At 45.1% G+C, this 22,187-nt stretch overlaps 1 protein-coding gene across 1 annotated transcript in view; it reads left to right on the top strand.

Annotated features, from left to right (window-relative positions):
- The first annotated feature begins 928 nt into the window (after positions 1–928).
- The window catches only part of SLC18A2 (solute carrier family 18 member A2), a 31,394-nt gene continuing 10,135 nt past the window's right edge, over positions 929–22,187 (top strand). The window contains exons 1-9 of the mRNA XM_009570565.2: positions 929–1,135; positions 2,748–3,099; positions 11,795–11,853; positions 13,756–13,839; positions 16,651–16,743; positions 17,142–17,231; positions 17,335–17,378; positions 17,454–17,514; positions 19,401–19,496. Of these exons, the coding sequence (XP_009568860.2) occupies positions 1,015–1,135; positions 2,748–3,099; positions 11,795–11,853; positions 13,756–13,839; positions 16,651–16,743; positions 17,142–17,231; positions 17,335–17,378; positions 17,454–17,514; positions 19,401–19,496 (1,000 nt within the window). The 5' untranslated portion in view covers positions 929–1,014. The remainder of the gene's footprint in view (positions 1,136–2,747; positions 3,100–11,794; positions 11,854–13,755; positions 13,840–16,650; positions 16,744–17,141; positions 17,232–17,334; positions 17,379–17,453; positions 17,515–19,400; positions 19,497–22,187) is intronic.

Raw genomic sequence — 22,187 nt, 5'->3', positions numbered from 1 at the left:
AGGAGAGAGGAGGGGAGAGGGGAGGAGAGGGAAGAGGGGAGAGGAGTGGAGGGGAAAGAGGAGGAGAGAGGAGAGGGAACAGGGGAGAAGAGGGAGGAGGGGAGGGGAGGAGTGGGGAGAGGAGAGGAGTGAAGGGGAGAGGAGGGAGAGGGGGAGAGGAGGAGAGGGGAGTGTAGGGGAGAGGAAGGGAATTGAGGGGGGGGGAGGGGGGAGGAGAGGAGGGGAGAGAAGCGTGACCCGCAGCCCTGAGCATCCCTGAGAGAGGGGGAGAAGAAGGGAGAGGAGGGAAGCCCTCCCCTGGCTGCTTCCACCACCCCTGGGCTCCCACAGGGACCAGAACTGCGGGAGGGGAGCCCGACCCGCAGCCCTGAGCATCCCGGGGAGAGGAGAGGAGAGAGGAGAGGGAAGAGGGGAGAGGAGAGTGGAGAGGACTGGAGGGGAGAGGAGAGGAGTGAAGGGGAGAGGGGAGAGGAGAGGAGAGGAGAGGAGAGGAGAGGAGAGGAGAGGAGAGGAGAGGAGAGGAGAGGAGAGGAGAGGAGAGGAGAGGGAAGAGAGGAGAGGAGTGGAGGGGAGAGGGGAGAAGGGGAGGGGGAGGAGAGAGGAGAGGGAAGAGGGGAGAGGAGTGGAGGGGAGAAGGGAAGAGGAGGAGGGGAGAGGGGAGAGAAGAGGGGAGGAGAGGGAAGAGGAGTGGAGGGGAGGGGGAGGAGAGAGGGGAGGGGAGGAGTGTAGGGGAGAGGGGAGAGGAGGGAAGAAGGGAGAGGGGAGGAGGGGAGAGGAGTGGAGGGGAGAGGAGGGGAGAGGAGCACGACCTGCAGCCCTGAGCATCCCCGAGAGAGAGGGAGAAGGAGCGAGAGAGGAGGGAACCCCTCCCCTGTGCTCCCCCGGGGGTGCAGAGGTGCCGCCCCTCGGAGCCGGGCGCGGGGCGGGGGCAGCCGGGGCTGCTCGGGGCGGGGGGAGCCCGGCAGCTCCTCCGCCGCTGCCGCCTGTGCCTCGGCAGCAGAGCCGGGAGCGGCCATGGCGGGGGGCGAGCTCAGCATCCTCCGCTGGCTGCGGGAGAGCCGGCAGTCCAGGAAAATCATCCTGCTCATCGTCTTCATCGCCCTGCTCCTGGACAACATGCTGCTGACCGTAGTCGGTAGGTAGAGCGGGCTTTGGCGTTGGTTTCCCCCTGGGTTTATGCCAGCAGTCACCTCCAGTGCAGCCGCACCACCAACATTTCCAAGCGCTGCTTTTATTAAACGCAAATAATATTCCAAGACACAAAGCCTTCCTCTTATTTCTACATTAATTCCAGGATAACAAACGGTAAAAAAATAAATTCATAATTCTTTTTCTCCTTCATGCCGCTAACTTCGCAGAAACGGCAGATAACGGTATTTTTAGCGCATCATCTTTGTTTTCCTCTTGTGGTCGTGCAACTGAGTCAACAGGATGGGCAGCGCTGGAGGTGACTGTTTCCTTGTGATAGTTCCCCTTCCTCAGCATTGCTCTTAAAATGAGAGGTCAGTAAGGAAACTATCCAGCTGGGCTTTGAGAAAGGCACTGCTATCAGTTAGGTGAATGAAATCACCCGAGTTTTGGTTAACGATGAAGGTGCAGCTTCTCCTGGTTTCGGTGGGACGGTGTAAAGATTTCGGAATCTACTCCAATACAACACTTGGAAGGGTTTTCCACCGGTAGTTTTAGAAGTAGTCGTATTCAAATGTTTACAGGAATTGAAAGAAAAGGGCTCGGAGTAACTGACGGTCCGTGGATGCTCCCAGGCACGAGGGTGAATGCCCACGCTTCTCTTGGAAGCCAGTTGGGCTGTGCAGAGCCAGCGCTCGGACAATGCTTTTCAATCAGACTCCCAAGTTTCTTGGGGGACTTCAGCTTAAAAGCAGCCGCCACGATGTAGACCTTAGCTAAAAACATCTCTATTTTTACCAAGTCGATTCTGGATTTTTTTTCTTTATTAAGGTACTTCATAAGAAAGTTATTAGCCTTTAATTACTTACTCGGTAATATGTATGCTAAAAATTATCGTGGTTTGCAGACTTAGCGAAAGCAGAGATGGAAGAGAAAGAGGGGTGATTCCATCACTTGTGTTAAATTGAATGAGCCTGGCGTCTGTTTTTACAAATTCTGAAATGCTGGTTTCTGAGGTACCTCGTAATGCAATTAAAATGCAGCTAAGATCTTAAAGCACACAAAGAAGATCCCTTCTTTTCACTGTAAATTTAAATAATAAGATATGCAAACAGCAATACATTAGTTCTCATTACTTAATACAGACATGTATGGTTTTTCTTCTTAGGGCTGTTACTTATCAATAGTTTTGGGGCTTATTTTAGAAATGTGTTTTATTACATTTGTAATATTTTGGTTTAACAATAGTTTCAATGCTCTTCTCATCTTTCATATGTTTACAATCTAATAAGTGGATTTGTGCAACAAAGACACTCTTTAGACACTAGAGTTTGCTTTCTGAATGATGTCTGTGTAGAAAAACCTTATATTTACGAAAACTGGCAAAAAAAAAAAGACTAATGTAAAAGAACTTCTTTTGGTTTGAACTGCACTTCTGAGTTATAGGTGTGTTTTTCTCCCCACGAGCAAACTTCTGTTTTAGTGTTTCTGCTGTTCAAAATCTCTGTGGGAAAGCTTTGTATTTCCTAATCAAAGGCAAAGCAAAAGAAGAAACTTGGTGATTACCTTTACAAATAACCTGATAGTAAGATGCCAATATATTCTATTTGTTTTTCCAGTGCCAATAATTCCCAGTTACCTTTACAGCATCAAACATGAGAAAAATGCTACAGAAATCCAGACTACTAAGCCTAACGTAGTCTTAGCAACGATGGACAATTTTCAGAGCATCTTCTCCTACTACGACAACTCAACGATGCTTACTGGAAATGAATCTGATAAGACTCAGCCCAGAGAGCTGCATCATACCCAGACAGAACAAATGATAGCTAATGTGACTCCTTCCCCGGCTGATTGCCCCAAGGAAGATAAGGACCTGCTGAATGAAAATGTTCAAGTTGGTCTTTTGTTTGCGTCCAAAGCCACAGTGCAGCTAATCACTAACCCTTTCATAGGGCCGCTGACAAACAGGTACGTTCCTTCTGCTGCCTTACTCGGTTAGGATTTGATAAGGATGGTTTAGTCCAGACTAATCTTTCAAACAAAGCATCTTTAATTCTATTGTGGCCCTGACTTACCGGTCTTTTTTTTGCTTTATTTGGAGGAGTATTTTAGTGAAATATGTTTGGTCAACACATCTAAACACCTACATCCTTTCCAAAATACGTTGGTAAGCTGCACATGAGCCATGTGATACATTCAGTGCCGTACGCTTTTCCTCCACCTTAGTTTTATGTAGAGACTTTTGCTGAAATGGTGTTGAAACCTCTTCAATACGGGGCCAAAAACCACTACAATGCAGTATTTACAAAGAATTAGTGATGTACCTGTTACACCTACATCAGGCAAGTGTGATATAGAAACTGTAGGCAGGGTTCGTATCCCTCCCTTGCTCTTGTAGAGATGTGCAGCTCTTGGTGTTATTTGGTATTCATAGAATCATAGAATAGTTTGGGTTGGAAGGAGCCTTAAAGATCATCCAGTTCCAATCCCTCTGCCACGGGCAGGGACATCCCACAAAATCAGGATGCCCAAGGCCCCATCCAACCTGGCCTTGATTTGAAGGTGTCTGAGGTAAGAATCCATGGGAAATCCATGTGGACTTCAGTGACAATGAACAGGCATCACACTTTGCTGATCATAAAATCATAGAATGCTTTGGGTTGGAAGGGACCTCTACACATCATCCAGTCCAACCTCCTGGCAGGTGCAGGTACGTCTTTAACCAGATCAGGTTGTTCAGAGTCCCATCTAACCTGACCTTGAACACCTCCAGGGATGGGGCCTCCACTCCCAGATTTCCACCAGTACATGTTCTAGCTCAGCCTTCAAATCATTCTCTCTAAATTCTTGTATATGTGGTATCTTGAACAAAAGATGTTTAAATGGTACATTATAGAAAACCTATCTGAGCGAGAATCGAGGGTATAACAACCAATACCAATGACTTCCAGCCACGCCCCCAATCTGAGCGCTCATTATTTTACATGGAGACTAGGAAGTATTTATAATATCATTTAGATTTCTGATGTTAATAATTAATTTAATTTTATTGCTAGCATTTTGTGTAACTGTTCCCCACAGGAGCAGCTGCAGTCTTCTCAAACTAAACACGAGATCAATCTTTGCAGGAAATAAACTCCAAATTGTATTTAGTCAGCTCACTAATTTTCATATTTCTTGTTTAAGCTATCTTTACATGAAGAAATTTTCCTTTCAGAAAATAATATGCTGCAGAGATTTGTCCTTGTAAAACACTTCTGTTTAGGCAGTCAAAGTACAGGTTGAATGGGCCGTGAGCACCCTGCTCTAGTGAGGGGGTTGGAGCTGGATAGGCTTTAAGATCTCTTCCAACCCAAACCATTCTATGATTCTATGATACATGGCAATAAACAAAGCAATCAACACCTTTTAATGCTACATAGGTCAGGTTTGGAAAACAAAACTACCTTTTCCAGATGTTACAGCCTGTCTATATTGTCAGAGTGTTAGAAGAGTATCCAATTGAGGGCAAAGCAGCATTATGAATTCAAACCTGCATTCAATCCATGGGGCTGATCTAGACTCAAAGCCTTTAAATGAGACAGACAGTTTCATTCTGTTCTCATTTCACCTCATCTCCTCCTGCATACAACCCATGCAGACAAAAGTATGTTATTGCAAAAGTAGTTTTCCACAAATATTGCTGCAAGATGAGGAGGGAAACGAGCTTTTGTGACCCAGCTTTTCTTTATTTTGCAAGGATATGATAGCTCATCCACAGGCAAAGTAGCATAACGTCAAATAATATATTCATAACTATTCTTCGAGTATTCTGGATTTTCCTAAATTGCCCCATTGATATTTGTTTTTCTCTGGATTCTGTTGTCAGTAGCATCTCAGCTCCCAAACCAGGAGAAAAGCAGCTCCACTTTGTCAACAGCCCTTCTAATAACGAAGTTGCCGTATACTGTAGATATGACTTCTGCTCTTTGGTAGTCATCTGCCTAAGTAAGAGGTTGCATGTCCCTGCCTAAGCCTCTCCGTGTCTCTGCGCATCCCGGGATGGGAGCCTGGTGCTGCTTGTGCCAGGGGGTAGAACCTCTCCCCTGGAGCCGGCTGCCAGGACATACGAGACGATCCATCCTTAGGTTTGGTGGTGAGGCAGCAGATGTTCTAGTGGCATCTCATCTTTGCTATTGGGAGCAACACACCACTGTGAACATCAGTGCTGTGAGCCGAGATTTCCTCCTGGAAATGTCCTTCAGGTTTTTATTTTGACTGCAATCACAAGGGCAGGTTTGTAAGCTCAGATGCTTAGCAAGAGAGAGAGAAAAATCAAGGAGCACGTCACCCCAGCAGCGTGTGCATCAAACTCCTCTCTCATACAGCAGAAATAAGTGCCTTAGTGGCAAAGTGGCCCTAAATTAGATTTAAGGATTACTGGTTTTCTTTCATGCGTTGTTTGTATCTTGGCCCCAGTATCTGCATTTCTTCTGAGAAATGTTCAGTGGGAAATATCAGTTAACGCGTCTATCAATTAACTGTAGAAGTCACGGGCAAAAAAGAAACCCCTAAGGTTGACATTTCCTAGTAACAATGTATGCTATCATCAAAAACCAGTGTGAATATTGTGATTATAAATGAAACAGAAAATATCTGAGTTATCATTATAAAGATCCTTCCTTGCTGCTGATAAGCTGTTCAGTGATAATTGTTAGTGTCATTATTCCTTTTGCAAAATTTCAGCAGAATATCACAGCTTAAGGAGAATTGGTTGCTTAGTGCAATGTTAGTGTGCACAGTTGAAGATGCCCAGTAAGGTTCTTTGGCAAATAGCACGCAGTGTTCATGGTTTTACTTTGCAATCGGATATAGTTGCTCAGGAGCAGTTTAGATTTTTAATCGAGTAGGGAGTTACCAGCTTTCAGACACTGGCTTTGAGTGCTTGAGTTGGTACAGGACTCAACAGTTCTGTTCATGCGAGTCTGTGCCAATAATTACTTTCTTGGAGGTTTTCTGGAAGTTGTGTAGGCTGTTTCCCCTTTTTTCCATATCACTGGAGGCGTAGATTTTTAAAAAGAAGTTTCAGAGTTGGTTTATAGAATCATGGAATCATTAAGGTTGGAAAAGACCTGCAAGATCATCCAATCCAACCCTCAGTCCCACACCACCATGCTGACTAAAGTGTGTCCCACATCTACACCCTTTTTGAACCCCTGCAGGGATGAAGGCTCCACCATCTCCCTGGGCAGCCTCTGCCAGTGCTTAACCACTCTTTCGGTAAAGAAATTTTTCCTAATATCCAATCTAAGTCTCCCTTAGTGCAACTTGAGGCCATTTCCTCTCACCCTATCACTTGTTACCTGGGTTTCATTCAAGAAGTAAGTTCTGCTAAAAACATTTCTTGTTTAAAGCCCAGCTCTTTCCATGGAACACCTGACAAAACACCCACCTGGCAGTGTGGACTAGTTTGAAATTTATGAAACAGCACATTTTTCCCTTCATCTAACAAAGTCCTAGCAAAGGAGACGCTAGGGGATGGCTTTGCCATTGGATGTCATCACCACACTTCCCACCACGGCATCGCTTCGGGGCAGAGCTGATAGGATTGTGTGACTTGGATGCACATTATGTTTCTCCTTGTAGTGAAATTGGTAAGAGACTGTAGAGATAGCACAGCACTTGATAAGAGAGCACTTTGTGAGGAGGATGCATTGGCGAGGGGAGATTGAAGGCTCTGCCTGATCCTTTCCAGTGACAAGAGTAGGCAAAAGGCTGCTGTGCCCTCTGTAACCAACAGATTTGCTCCATTATTTTTCTCAGACTCTTAGCAAGCTCTATGAATGAGGTTATGAACCCAGCGGTGCCATACCCACAATCGAAAACACCAGACCAAATGAATGCCCGTCCTGCCATGTCTCTCTGTCTCTCCTTTTATCCATCTGCCTGAAAAAATGGGTAATTTTAGCCTTGTTCTTACCCATATTTGCCTCAAATAAACAAATATTTTCATCTTCAGTTTTTACACCAGCCTGACTACAGCTTTGAGCTTCTTTTCGTGAGAGAGACTGGCTGGGACCATGATATGTTCATAGAATCATTAAGGTTGGAAAAGATTTCTAAGATCATCCAGTCCATCCGTCAGCCCAACACTACCCTGCCTACAAAACTATGTCCTGAAGTGCCACTTCTACACACTTCTTGAACCCCACCGGGGATGGAGACACCCCCACTTCCCTGGGCAGCCTCTTCCAATGGTTCACCAAGATGCATGCAAAAAAAATGAGGACGATAAATAAATAAATAACATTTATAACTACTTAGTTAAGTTCAGTTCCTATGTAAGCTTTTCTTTCAGACTTTGGCAGGTGATTGAAATGACAGATTCTGCAGGCTGGACAAAGCCTTTCTGCTTATGCTGTTACATATGTTACAGCACAGAGCATGGAGGTAGAGAATGCCAGGACCACACTCCCTGTCGCTGCTAACTCTGCACGTTTTTCCTTACTTTGACACATATTCAGCACTTCTCCAGCTCATAACCTCAAGGAAAAGGCTCTTCTTGCCATATGTCCTCCACAGTCTTCACTGGAGGTGAAGAAGATAGCCAGACTGCCAACCAGAGCAAACCTAACCAGGGTGGTCACGGTGATACCAATGTAGCTGTGTAGTAAGACGGTTGAAATTGGTGGATTTGCAGGACTGTAATGGATAGATAATTAGGCTGTGATCATCCACAGCTGCTAACCTGGTCAGTGTAACCTTTATTTTACTGCAGCACAGGACCCATCAATCGGTTGTCTGATTGTAAATTAACCTTATTAATGAGTGCAATCCACTTCTAAAGAGCCCTGCGACATCAGGTCAACATGGCACTGAAATGGAGTAATTTAGGCGTTCTCCACCGGTGGCAGTCTTTCTTCTCCCTCCTTCAGCTAATGACTTTGGCTTTTTCAGAGATCAGAGATACTTGTAGGAAGCACTTTTAGCTGCAGGTAGCCTTGATGAAACATGTTAGGCTCTGCTTCGGAATGTCTTGAAGGGTTTTGAAAGCAGTGCCTGAGAACATGATACTCTTGAGTGTGATAATGAGAAAAAAAAAAAGAGCTAAGACAGGCTAAAATATTATCTTCTGTTACGAGGAACATACTGTAGAGGTAACTGTGACAGCGCATGTCATTGCACGGCCGAGAAGAAACTGCGTATTCACGTGTTGCACGTGGCAGGAACATGAACAGCCTGGGACCAAGGGACAGAGATACTGAATAGTTGGCTGTTACAGGTAGCGCCTCTCCTTTTTGACATTATTTATGTTATATGGTGTAATTGTTCTGATAACAACTCCCAGTCAGTGCTCTCTGATAGCTGTTGGACAGATCAGGGAATGCAGCTGCAGATTAAACACTTGTGGAAGGGCAACTGCCAAGTAATTAGCGCTGCTATTACTGGAGAAGGCAGCTCAGATTATGCAGGAAAGGCCAATCTGCATAACTAACTAAATGCCAGCTGGATGTGGCTAAGACTGTCCCCTGAGCAAGAGCGATCGTGACCTCAGGAGGTTCAGCAGTCTTGTGCAGGAGCAGCACACCAGCGTCGGGCATCTCCAAATTGCAGGTGAAGTACCAGGCAATTATTACCTTTCCAGAGGATTATGACTTGTTTAATCCAGCATAAATGCATGGCCTGTATGCCTTTGAATCATCCTGTGTCACGCACCACTGGCAATGCAGACATGGGCTGAAAGGACTCGCTGTGCCCACGTAGAATCATAGAATGGTTTGGGTTGGAAGAGACCCTCAAGATCATCCAGTTCAACTCCCAGAGTCTAATTGTGAAATGATCGAGGAGAAAAACGTACGTGTTAGACCTTGGCAGTGCGATAAAGCATCGTGGTCTGCTGGGCAGTAGGAGTAGGATCGAGTTCTGCACCAGTTCTGCCCTCGTCACCCTCTGCTGTGTATCACTTCACATCTTGCTGTGACCCTGTTTGCCCAGGATAAAGGAGGAGTAATACCCGTGGCTGCAAAAATTAACAATGATGCTTAAATGGGCTCTTTATCGGGGAGTGCACGGGTAGGATGAGGGGGAATGGTTTTAAGCTGAAAGTGGGAAGGTTTAGATGAAATATTAGGCAGAAATGTTTTGCTGTGGGGGTGGGGAGGCCCTGGCCCAGGTTGCCCAGAGCAGTGGGGGCTGCCCCATCCCTGGAGGGGTTCCAGGCCAAGTTGGATGGGCCTTGGAGCCCCTGATCCAGTGGGAGGAGTCCCTGCCCATGGCACGGGGTGGGACTGGATGGGCTTTGAGGTCCATCCCAACCCAATCCATTCTATGATTAAAAGTGACTTCCCAAATACTTGTTTCCTTACAGCTTTCAATCACCAGAAACTCTCCAAGAAAGCCTATTGGAAGAATTTAAATCTGCTTTAGCTTGACAAGAGTATCATCTAGGACTAATAAGATATTATTCTCTTTGTTTAACTCATTCATGTTTATGAAAGATCTCACAGCTCACATCTATGATCTAGTGATGGAAACGTGAACGCAGGATCTCCTTTGGATGGCATTTGTTTTCATGCAAATAACTGAATTTTAATTCAGTGTACCAGTAGCAGAAGCAAATTGCTGTGTCATGGCCCCTGTGTCAAATCTAAGCATTGCTTGACTTCTGTACTGAAATCAGACATCTCCCCCTACCGTGTCCATCCTAGATATCCCTCGGGTGGCCTTGACAGACACAACCCTACTTTACAATGGAAGAAGGCGGAAAGTAATTCAATGTTTGGTTTCATAGTACTCCAGAGAGAGATAACACGGCTCAGCGATGGCAGCAGCCATACCTGTAGGGTTTTTTTAATCTGTACTTCTATCAGTGCTTTCTTTAATTGAAAACCTCAAAAATCAAAGCAATTATGATCAGCCTCTCTGTAGCCTGTTCTACCTGCTCTCACTGGGGAGAGAGTTATCTACTTCAACTCAGAGGCAGGCAAGAAGGTGGTAACAGGAGAAGATAACTTTATTTCCCTGAGTACACAGACACATCAATGGGGATCACCATCCCATTGTAAAATATCTCATTTACACGCTGTGAGAGATGAGTCAAGCTTAGAAAAATCATCCCCTTTAAATCAAGCAGATAAAAAAAAGCGCATTATTCTTTTACAGCCAGGTATCAAGGTGCTGAGAGATTAAAATGATCATCATACAGTCACAGAGGAAGTCTGGGACAGTGCCAGGGATTTAATTCCTTTTGGGGATACTGGCTCAGTTAAGAAACCACAAGAGTAACTAGTCGCCTCTATGGGTAACACCCACTTACAAATTCAACTGGAATAATCTGCACAATAGTTTTTATCATAATTTTAATGTGGCAATGATATTTAAGGCAAAATTGTTTCACTGCTCATCATTAGAGGTTTCTGTGGCATGCAGAATTGTGCATGCCAGGCTTCCACCATTCACAATGCTCAAACAAATGCTGCAATGAGACGTGTAATGAACAACGAGCCATGCACTTCAGAGAGTTTTCCCTTACCCATGGTCCTTAATTGTATGAAAAACATATTAGCAAAAAAAACAAAGCTGAGAATATTTAGGTTGGTTTATCTATGTCAGGCTGCTGTTATTAAAAATAAAAAGGAATTACAGTCTCTTCCATTATTTGGGTGACATACTTAAGACAATACTGCCATTATAAACACTTAATCTTGTCAAAGTGGGCATTGGAAGTTGAAGCCAGTTGGTTCTCCTTTGAAAGGCATCACCTACTGTTGAAGAATCTGGCCATTAAATAATACAAATTAAATAATACAAAAAGATGTGGAATCTTATCAAAAAGAAGCTGTGAATAAAGTGTGCTGAACAGAATACACGAGTTGTCTTCAGAGCTACCTGGGTGCTGGTCTTAATCCTAGGGTAAATTTTTACCTGTGTGAAAAAGAGTAGATTGTGATGTTTTTGTTGTTGTTGAAATTTAATTTTTAGCTGCCAAAAATATGTGTTTGCTTGCCAGACAAGAAATCCTTTCTTTCCTGGAAACCTGAAAATGCTTACAGCGATTAGGCATTTCTACAGGCTCTTTAGAGTCCTGGTGAAGAAGTGGGCTGATGAAGAAAGCTCTGATCAGCTCCATTTTTACTCCTAAACTCCTGGAAAGCAAAAATATTATTCTCAGGCTTTTTTTGACTCTTCCAGTGCTTTTGGCTGAGGCAGAATTCCCAACAAAGCGATAACAAATTTTCCCGGTAAGAAAGCCATTGGTTTGACTGTGTCTCATTAATAGTCAGTGTCTCATGGGGATGGAGAGAGATGAGCAGTGAAACACTGCTGGGATATTTCAAAGCTCAGCATGCTTTGAAGACAAATCTTCCCTTGTCATATTCTAGACAACCCCATGGAGGCCCAGAAGGGCTTTGTTTGGAACAACTACAGTAGAACAAGAACAGAGCAACCAGGTTCTAACAAGAGAAGGATTTCTTCCAGGGGTTTCAGATACAGAGTCTGCTGTGCCGGATGAAAAGGCATTTGCAACACAGACAAATTTGATCATGAGGTCCACAATAAGCAGTTCAAAGCCTACTGAGGAACTACAGGTTGGGGTTTTGTTGTGTGGGCACTCGTGAGTAAGTCTAATTTGGAACGTCAGTGAAACAATCCCAGAAATCTGAACATTCGTTTTGTTTTCCAGAATAGGCTACCAGATCCCCCTGTTTGCTGGCTTCTGCATCATGTTTGTGTCAACGATCAGTAAGTGTCCACATCTTATTTGATCTGGTCCAGATGCAACTTTTAAAACAATGATCTTTAATAATTATCAATAGGAATTCTCCTTGTTGGTGTAGAGGGACTGATTTCCAAGGAAGATTTGAAGGTGGTGCCTCCATACGGATAGTGGTGCCCATGAGATTTGATGAGTACCCTCTTAGTAACGTGCTCTGAGGAATTCACCACCTTCCATCCCACCTGGGTGGGTTTCTTCCTCAGCTGAGTCTTTCTCTCAGGTTCTTACAGTTTGAAGCAGCGCTTGGACAGTTTTAAACAGTTTGATAGCCCTGGGAGGGCTCTCAGCCACGAGAGCTATCTCACAGGGGCTGTAACATGTAGCTGTCGTAGAGGCTTATCAGAAAGATAAAGAAGATAAATCAGAAAGAGGCTGCAGCAGCTCATGAGTAGAAGATGAGCCAACAGTAGCACAGTGTGGCTAAATATCGCTGTGGGTTGTGCAAACAGGAGCATAGCCTGCATGTCAGCTGAGATAATTTGTCCACTCTAAATGACATTAATAAGGCCTCAGCTGGTGTTTTATCTTCGGATTTGGTATGGCACTTAGTTGCGGCCCAGATGGAAAGGGTACAGAGGAGAACAGCAAGGATCATTGGAAGCCTGTGAGGAATGGTGAAAGAACTGGCTTTGCTGCAGAAGGCAGATGTAAGACTTCTCAGAGTCGATGACTGAAAGAAAGGGAACAAACAGTTTTCTATGTCTATTGTACGTAAGAGAAGAAATAACAAGCTTTAAACCGTGTCATCAGGGGGACTGAAATGCTGGAGAAGAGGACCTGGTCTTAAGAGTCACTGAAAACTCTCCTTTTTAGGAACACATTAGACAAATTTTGGTTGGGATATAGATAAGAGTAGTGAACACAACTCGTGGCAGAAGGGAGATATGCTGGTATCCTTCCTTCCTTTATTTATCTTGGTTTTCCTCTGTCCACATGGGTAGGGATTTTTGCAAGATCTGGTGAAAATCCCAAGGGGCACAATAGGAGAATCCTGGATTCTTGGGTTTAGCTGCTGCGTAACAGCTTCCCCCTGCTATGAGTTGCCAGGCAAAATTCCTCAGGTGGCCAATAAATAAGAGCTGAAAAGAGTTTTTAAAACCTCCCTGTGGATTTAATGGTACTGAGCATGACACAGGCTCCACAGAGACGTGCGTGGGTTTCTGGGACACTCCTGCTTTCCAGTTTTGTGGACACAGAATTTAGCCGGACTGGTGAGTGCAGCACTCAGGAGCTCTGTCCTAAAAGGCAAAGTGGAGCGTGGGGTAAAATCTCTTGGGAAGAGACAGAGAGACACCTCCTCAGGTGGAATCTCTCTGGTGGTCTCCTGGTGGGAGGCTCTTGCTACAGCCCAGAACTGGGTGGAGTTGGCATCTCTGCACCTTCAACGAGCACAGCATCTATTGCAGACCTGGCAACACCAGAGTAAAACTTCTCTCCACCCATTTATCTATTGGAAGAAACACCAGTGTGTGCACGTGGGTGCGTGTGCGTTAAATCCTGAATGCCTGGAGCTTCAGACCAGGCAGCCTTAAATAAAGCAGTGTGGGGAAGCAAGGCTGCAAAGAAAGGTCTTGTTACTTCTGCGTGCAGCTGAATCAGAGCAGGATGTAATCAAATCCCAGGTAATTAGTTAAAACTCCTTGTGCGCTTGCATTCTGAGTTATCGGGAGGCTCAGACAGCTGAGAGCAATTCAACACTGACACATCTAAATGCAATAAGAGGAAATAACACAGTTAGCATTGGAAGTGGCACAAGTCTCTGTAAACACTTGGCTAAACGGTGTGAAGTTGTTGTGATAGTTTCAAGAAATCTAACTTTTTAACTTAGTTAGAGCTAATCTAATTTAAAAAACTTATTTTTCCTGTAGTGTTTGCCTTCTCTGGAAGCTACACATTACTGTTTATTGCCAGGTCCCTTCAAGGAGTGGGCTCCTCTTGCTCTTCAGTAGCAGGTAAGAGAAGAGATGATGGAATAAAATGCAGACCACTGATTCTGTCTTTTTTAGTGATTTTCTGAGTTGCGTTTTGTCTGTGGCTTCCATAGTTAATATAAAAATATTCAATTAAATAATTTTCATAGGGTTTTTTCTGTCCCTTTCATATAAAGTAACTCGAAAGCAAATGTTTTTCCAGACTTCCTCAGTATCTGGGTTGCAGCGAGGCAGAGCACTAAATGAACTGCGCTCTCCCTGGGATTTCTGTATGTGTGTCTTCAACATTTTAAATTCGTTTTTAGCCATTTTAAAGGTCTCCAGGAACTTGTGTTGGTACTTATTTTAGTAGGGATAGCAGCTTTGTCTGTTACTGAATTTTCTGTTTTAAAATGGCCTTTTCAAGGATGTAGCATGCTGTCTGCCTGTTTGGGCTTGTGTTAATTGGACCAGACTGCCAATACAAGGTTTTAATTTTTAAACAAGTAGCGTGTCCAGAGAAGAGCAACAAAGCTGGTGAGGGGCTGGAGAACAAGTCTGACGAGGAGCGGCTGAGAGAGCTGGGGGTGTTTAGCCTGGAGAAGAGGAGGCTGAGGGGAGACCTTATTGCTCTCTACAACTGCCTGAAAGGAGGTTGTGGAGAGGAGGGAGCTGGGCTCTTCTCCCAAGTGACAGAGGACAGGACAAGGGGGAATGGCCTCAAGCTCCGTCAGGGGAGGTTCAGGTTGGATATCAGAAAAAAATTCTTCACAGTAAGAGTCATCGGCACTGGAACAGCTGCCCAGGGAGGGGGTCGAGTCGCCTTCCCTGGAGGTGTTTAAGGAACGGGTGGATGAAGTGCTGAGGGACATGGTTTAGGGAGTGTTAGGAATGGTTGGACTCGATGATCCAATGGGTCCTTTCCAACCTTGTGATTCTGTGAGATGGAGTATGTGTCTTCAGCCCAAATTATTCAACCTGGACTGAGACTGGAGAAAATATATGTTGGGATTGACCTGTGCGGGGACAGGAGTTGGGCTCAATGATCCTGGTGGGTCCCTTCCAGCCCAGGACGCTCTGTGATTCTGTATTTTCTTCAGGTTAGAACAATTTGCAGGCTTATCCTTGGAAAAACTTCCTGTGATGGCAGCAGAAATATGACTGTGACTTGGCAGAGAAAGTGAAGAGAGCTTTTTTGTCAAAAATGCGTCTTTTGGCTTCCTCAGGAAAATCCCCCTCCCGACTTGAGCTGGTCTCTAAGCAGGGTTCACATAGAAACTTAGCAAGAATCTGGCAGCTGGGTTCCTCCCAGATTCCTTTTGTTCCAGCCCACACCCGGGCAGTGCTGGTTGGGGCAGCTGGGGAGGTGCAACACCCCACACCGAGCATTCAAACTGAGCAAGAAGCACCTTGCGCATGAAGAGAGGTTTGAATCTCGGCAGCAAACAGAGGGATTAAAGCCTGGATGAGTAGTGGGAAGAGTGGGGATGTGGCTAAGGGAGGAGGCAGTGCCTGAGGTGAGGAGCTGGGGATAGGGCGGCAAAGACAAGCAGGGGGAGAGAGGCAAGGAAATCCATCTTTTCTCCTTGTACCAGTTAAGGTTACAATTCTTTCCAAAGGGAAGGCATACAAGAATCAAAGTTATTGTTCAACTTTAACTGGGTCCCTGTGCAAGTGTGCACCTTGAGCTACGGCTCTCAGATGAGTGCGTGATCTTTTTTTCACTGGCAACCTGCAAAATAGAGCAGAAAAGACCAAGAGACCACATAGTCCACCTTTTTCCTGAGGGCAGGATCAGCTTTGTATCCATCATTCCTTATGCATACTTGACAAATATGTTCTCTAAAGTCTCCAGAAAGGCCCCCAGCATTGTGTCTAGCATTGTGATTAACTACCTTTACTGGCAGGAAGTCTTTTCTGATGTCTCATCTAAAGCCCTCTTACAGTCATACAAACCTATTTCTGCTTCTCATCCTTGAGAGAACATGAACAGTTTCTTTTCTTTATCTCTGTGGCTCTTTTTCATATTGCAAGACTACTATCTTGTCTTGCATCAGGTTTCTCCTCCCTGGTTTTAGATTGAAAGCCCTGCAATTGTCCCTCACGGATGTTTTTCTAAGTCTTTGCTCATCCTCCTTGCTTCTTTCTGGCTCGTGTTCAGTCACTCCCACCTTTTTTTCCTGTGCTGTACCAAAACCAGCAATCAGAAGAAGTTCTGACCCCTTGCAAGGGCCGAAGGGAGTGAGGGTCACCTTGGGTGCCATAGAATCATGGAATGGTTTGGGTCAGAAGAGACCTCAAAGCCCATCCAGTTCCAACCCCTGCCACGGGCACAGATACCTCCCACTGGATCAGGAGCTCCAAGCCCCATCCAACCTGGCCTGGAACCCCTCCAGGGATGGGGCAGCCACCACTGCTCTGGGCACCCTGGGCCAGGGCCTCCCCACCCTCACAGGAGAAATATTTCTTCCTAAGATCTCATCCAAATCTGTCATTTTTCAACTGAAAACTATTCCCCTTATCCTATCCCTGCGCTGCGCTCCATAATAAAAAGCCCTGAAGCCTTCTCTTTTGCAGGTTAAACAAACCCAACTTTCTCAGCCTGCCCTTGTGTGGGAGTCTCGCCAGCCCTCACGTCATCTTTGTGGTCTTGGAGACCATTTACACTGCTAAACACTCTTTTACTTTGAAGTGACTTCTGTGGGGAGGAAACATGTATTTATATTTTTATATATATATTTATGTAGAGATACCTGCTGTCATCTCAGTTTAGTGTTCAGCAGCGCTGACAGATGATCACCATGAACTGTGGTACACATATGCCTGATTTTGTGTTGTCATTTTATCTTCTAGGGATGGGCATGCTCGCCAGTTTGTACACGGATGATGAAGAGAGAGGCAACGCAATGGGGATTGCACTGGGAGGCCTTGCTATGGGAGTATTAGGTCAGTGAGTTGGAGGCTCTGCTGGCCTGAAAGCACCCCCCAACCTTCCTAAAGCACCCCCCAACCTTCCTAAAGCACCCCCCAACCTTCCTAAACCGCGTGCTTGTGATCTGTGCAAGCAGCGCAAGAGGCTCGTTGAGCGTAACGCTATCGCGCCGTCTCCAGATTAGACTTATGGTGCATGTTAAGAACAGTTTCTCCCACAGCAGCACATTACTTGTGCAGATCCTTACGTCTGGCTGTAATCTCTGATTAATCCACGATCTTTGTGGGGATTTTTAAATGGAGTCTTTTGGTTGTTGAGTGCCAACGACGGGATGCCCAGACACTTGCGGAGGGTGTTTGCTCAGAATAAGAGATGTGGCTTCGCAACTGTGTCCTCTCTTTCTCCCTGGCAGTGGGTCCGCCTTTCGGGAGTGTCATGTATGAGTTTGTGGGGAAGAGTTCTCCTTTCCTTGTGCTGGCGGCACTCGCTCTGTTGGATGGAGGTCAGTAAATCCGCTGAGCCTATACCCAGCACATCCCTTCCGTATTACTCCCATCCAGCTCCTTTGCTTGAAGAAATGTTACAGTATTGATTTCTTTTCACAGCTGTCCAATTATTTGTGCTGCAGCCATCCAGAGCACAAGCAGAAGTAAGTATTAAGGTAAAACACTCTAGGCAACGGGTGGCACTTTGCCTTTCCTAATCCCAAGCTTTTGTTTCACAGAGTCAGAAGGGGACACCATTACTGACCCTTTTGAAGGACCCGTATATCATTATTGCAGCAGGTAATCCTTTCTTTTTTCTTTAAATCCACTGTTGTTATAGCTACCTGGACGATATTGTCCTTTGCTGTTTGCATTAACATAAAGCTTAAAATAAAATATCATCTTTTAATAATAAAGGTTAAATATCCCGTAGCAGTGTAACAGGCAGAAAGTTTAAAATCATAGAATCATAGAATGCCCTGAGTTGAAAGGGACCCACAGGGATCATCGAGTCCAACTCTTGTCATTGCATCTAATTCGGTACTTTGTCTTTTATGGTGGTTACGGAGGCTTTGAGCAACCTGATCCAGTGGGAGGTGTCCCTGCTCATGGCAGGGGGTTGGAACTGGGTGATTTTTAAGGTCCCTTTCAACCTGAACATTCTATGACCTAATGAGAAGTAGGTGCAATGCACACGTGCTCATTTCTTTGTGGAATTTGTTAAGAGTAGAATAAGAGCTCTACCATTTAAGCCATCTCTGCTAGAACGTCCCTGCTTCCTCTGGCTGCGCTTTGTGTGGCCTGAAATGTTTTTCAAGCATCATGGATCTGCTTGAGCGTGGCTGATTTTTCCTCGGAAGAAGGCAACCCTGGAGGCGTTTCACTGGGACTACTCACAGACACTACACTAATGGAGTTTGCAGCAGAGTGGAAAGGTTATCTTTAGCTCTAACCTTTCATCTTTAGGGTAAAGCAGTGCTGAACAGTTGCTCCTTGCCCCAGGAAGGGAGTGAGCCAGCCAGTCTGCAAGTTCATTTTAGGAATCCTAGATACAGTCTAATGTGTTCTGACAGGTTTAAGCAAAGAATGACATCGGTGCTCATTTTGTTGTTAACCGTACGATGAGGAACTTGTTCCAGGAGAAATAATGTTTCTTTGACCTCAGACAAAGTTGGCTTTTTTCCTTATGATTTTAAGAGTCTAGAATATTTTTCCTAAACTTCAGAGACTGTAAATATTAGGAAGAAAAATGGGAACACAAGTTTGAGGCTGTCACTTCCAGCAGTGGCTTCCAAAGTCCCTTGAAAGCTGTTTTGTAAGGGTTTAGCAGAGGGGAAATGTCATGTTGCCCTGTGTTACACTTTGACTGCCTCAGAGTCTTTTGAGTAAGTGAGAAAAGGCATCTTGAATCCAAAGAAATCCTATGAGTTTTAATAATCCCGGCGCTAAGGCTGAAGTGCACTACTGAGAACAGGAGATCGGATCTGCAGGCGGTGGCACGGGGCAGAGCTGAGCCAGAAGGAAGACTGACTCAGCATTTCCATTGCTTGTTATCCTTTGCGTCTGGGTGACTAAAGGTCCAGAAATTCAAAAGATATTTGGAACCATTTGAAATTCACAGGGTTGGGCAAGCTCAGCCAAACTGTTGCTTTGCTGCATGGACTTACTGGCTGCCAGCTATAGGATCTGGACGCAAAATTCCCTTTTAAAAGGGATAGACATCTCTGTGCTTGTCTCTTGGTATTTTTAGGATCAAGACCTCCACATTTCATCGTAGTCATTCTCAGATGACAGAGGTGCTGGGTCGGAACCTGTGCCTCACACACAACGGGGCTCCAGTTTTGCCCCAGGATACCGGATAAAGTCCAAAAGATAGTGGTTTTCACGAATCATTTGTACAACAGTCAGACCTCGTGAACTCTCTAAATGTCATCAAGCTCACTGCAAAATTTAACGTGATGAAGATAGCTTATCCTTTATTGCGGAATTTTTAGGAGAACAGAAATATATATAAAGTCTTCAGCGATTTCACATTCCGTTCTAATTAACGTTAATCGACGTCTGATGCACAACAAATATGACTGTACAATGTTTCATGTAAAAGCATCCATTCTTTGCATGGCTTCTTGCTCATAGCCAAAAGAAGTAATTACTGCTACTTTTTGTTCTCCCTTTCTTGCTCTTAGGGTCGATCTGCTTCGCAAACATGGCTGTTGCAATGCTTGAACCAGCTTTACCCATCTGGATGATGGAGACTATGTGTTCAAAAAAGTGGCAGCTTGGTAAAGTACAGTATATTAATTGCACCTTTATCTTTTGCCTAATGACCATTTTGGTTCTGGTCCTTTTAGTGATGGTGTCTTTATGAGCTTCAGGGTGGTGATTTCTTTTTTTTGCTATCATTAAATTGTCAGTGTTCTCCCTGCACAATTGCAAATGCTGATCTGTAAGAGGAATAGGTGGTGGATTGATTGAATTGCAATAGAGGCTGCGGTAAGGGGCAACACTCGATTTGCAAAGAGAAATAGTTGCAGGCAGCCAGGGCACTGCGCTTGTCCCGGCTCCCAGCGGTGCATCTGGCAGGGAGTGTTGGCCGGAGTGGCTGCAAGATGCCCTGTGAGCTGCAGAGCCAGCCCAGCAGGGCAAAACAATTTGTTTGGGTTTCTTCCCAGAGGGAATCCTTCTGCAGTTCCAAGTTTTAATTGCCAGGAGTGGGCAGCCTCAGAAATCTGCAGCTGCGCTAGGTTTGGTGCTGAGCATACCCGTGCCAACGCGTACTCCTGCCAGGGCTGCTCCTGGCAATGCATGGGAGAGGGATGGACTTAAAATGTAGCCACAAGAACACGAGGAGCATTTTCCTCTCAAATCCAACAAAATTGACACTCTTTCAGTGGTTACTTAGTCATCCCATCCAACTGAAAGCAGTGGGAGAGCCCCAACTTGGACCGCCTTATAACACAGTCTTGGGAAACCAGCATCCACAGGCAGACTGGGAATTTGTCCCGAGTATCAGGTTAAACTAGAGGGAAAAACTGGGGCAGTTGTTTTCTCTTTGAGATGAACAAGGGGAGGAGAGGGAAAAAGGACTGACTTCCAGTGAGTCAGAATGTGTGTGGGAGGTACTACACCGTGTACCAGTCATCTCTGTCAGTCTCAGCAATATTTACAGTTGTAATAGTTTGTAGGAAAGGGTTATTGTTACAAACGCAACAGCTCGATCATCTTAAAGAGTGTTCTGTGTTGTCATTTTTATCAGGTTATTTTTAGTATTAATCTATGGCACTTGAAAGAAAAAAGATTACAGAATCATTAAGGTGGGAAAGGATCATGAAGTCCAATCATCAGCCCAACACCACCATTCCTACATGCTTTTTGAACACCTGCAGGGATGAGGGCTCCAACACTCCCCTGGGCAGCCTCCTCCAGGGCTTCACCGCTCGTTAAGTGAAGACGCTTTTCCTGATATCCAATCTAAACCTCCCCTGGTGCAACTCGAGGCCATTTCCCCTCCTCCCATCGCTTATCACTTGGGAGAAGAGACCAACACCGGCCTTGCCACAACCTCCTTTCAGGGAGCTGCAGAGGCTGATGAGGTCTCCCCTCAGCCTCCTCTTTTCCCGGCTAAACACCCTCAGGTCCTTCAGCTGCTCCCATAACTTCTGTGCTCCAGACTCTTCCCCAGCTCCATTCCCCTTCTCTGGATGTGCTCCAGCCCCTCAATGTCCTTCTTGTAATGAAGGGCCCCAGAATGAACCCAGGATTTGAGGTGCAGCCTCACCAGTGCTCAGTACAGGGCGACGGTCCCTTCCCTGCTCCTGCTGGCCCCACCGTGGCAGGTCCGAGCCACCATGCTGGTGGCCTTATTGCCCACCTGGGCCACTGCTGGCTCATGTTAAGCCACTGTCAACCTGTTTCCACCAGGCAGCTTTCCAGCTGCTCCTCCTTAGGCTGCAGCGCTGCGTGGCGTTGTTTTGACCCTATGACAGAAAGAGAACTTCATGGAAACAATGTTCAGCAGACGTCCAACAACTATCCCTACTCTATCTTAATGCAGAGGTCCCTACACCATAGAGAAAACACAAACCTTAGTTCTTACTAATGCAAACCCAGCCCCAGGGTGGCCTTCACCAGCAGTCTGTAATGTGCTGCTGTCCTGTTGAACGTGATGATGAGTTCTACCCTGAAATACAGCAAAATTAACACGCAAACTTTGATATTTTAAACCTCGTGAAGAAAAAGATTGCTTATCTGCCTCCCTTGCCGGAGTTTCCTGTCACTGGTGCAACGGAAATGAGATTTACAAATCCCTTAGTTGAATAGAGGTTCCTAGAAGGAAAATATCCATTTTAAATTAAGACTAATTTTACCCCTTAATGATATACATAATTGGCTCCATTACGCTTTGTCTGATTAGACAGCATTAATTAAAGTTTTTAAGCCTCTTAAATTATATCTTGAACTGCAGGGTTTTAAGCAAATTAGTATCTTATGCCGTTTGGAGATCCAGCTGTTTGAAGCACAATCTGGAGAAAGTAAAACATCTTTGGTTTGATCAATTAACGTTACTGTGCATAAAGCTTATTTAGAAAATTAAGGTTCTGCTTCCCTATACCACAGCTTACGCGCTAACCTGCGAGTCTGATTTAATGAGGCTTTATAGTATTTTGGTTTTTTACTGCTTGAAGATCTGTTCTGTGTGAACATTCGGTATAAACAGACCCCCTCCAAGCAGTAGCAAAACAGCTGTGGTTACACAGGTGAAAATGTTTCTGCAGCATCACCATTGTCACCCACAAGGATTTTAATCACAGGATATTGCTGTGCTAAAAATTACCTCCTGATTGTTTTTTCTCTTTCTTATGAATATCAGAGCGATAGGAAGGAAGATGGATAGGCAGGAAATGAGAAAAGTCTATGTTGCCTTGGTGAAAGATGAGGACCATATACACATAAAGGGAATGGTTTGATTGTGT

This window comes from Cuculus canorus, chromosome 7, assembly GCF_017976375.1.
Source record: "Cuculus canorus isolate bCucCan1 chromosome 7, bCucCan1.pri, whole genome shotgun sequence".
Taxonomy (NCBI): Eukaryota; Metazoa; Chordata; class Aves; order Cuculiformes; family Cuculidae; genus Cuculus; species Cuculus canorus.
The sequence above is the reverse complement of the archived record's forward strand: the minus strand, read 5'-3'. Positions and strand labels throughout refer to the sequence as shown.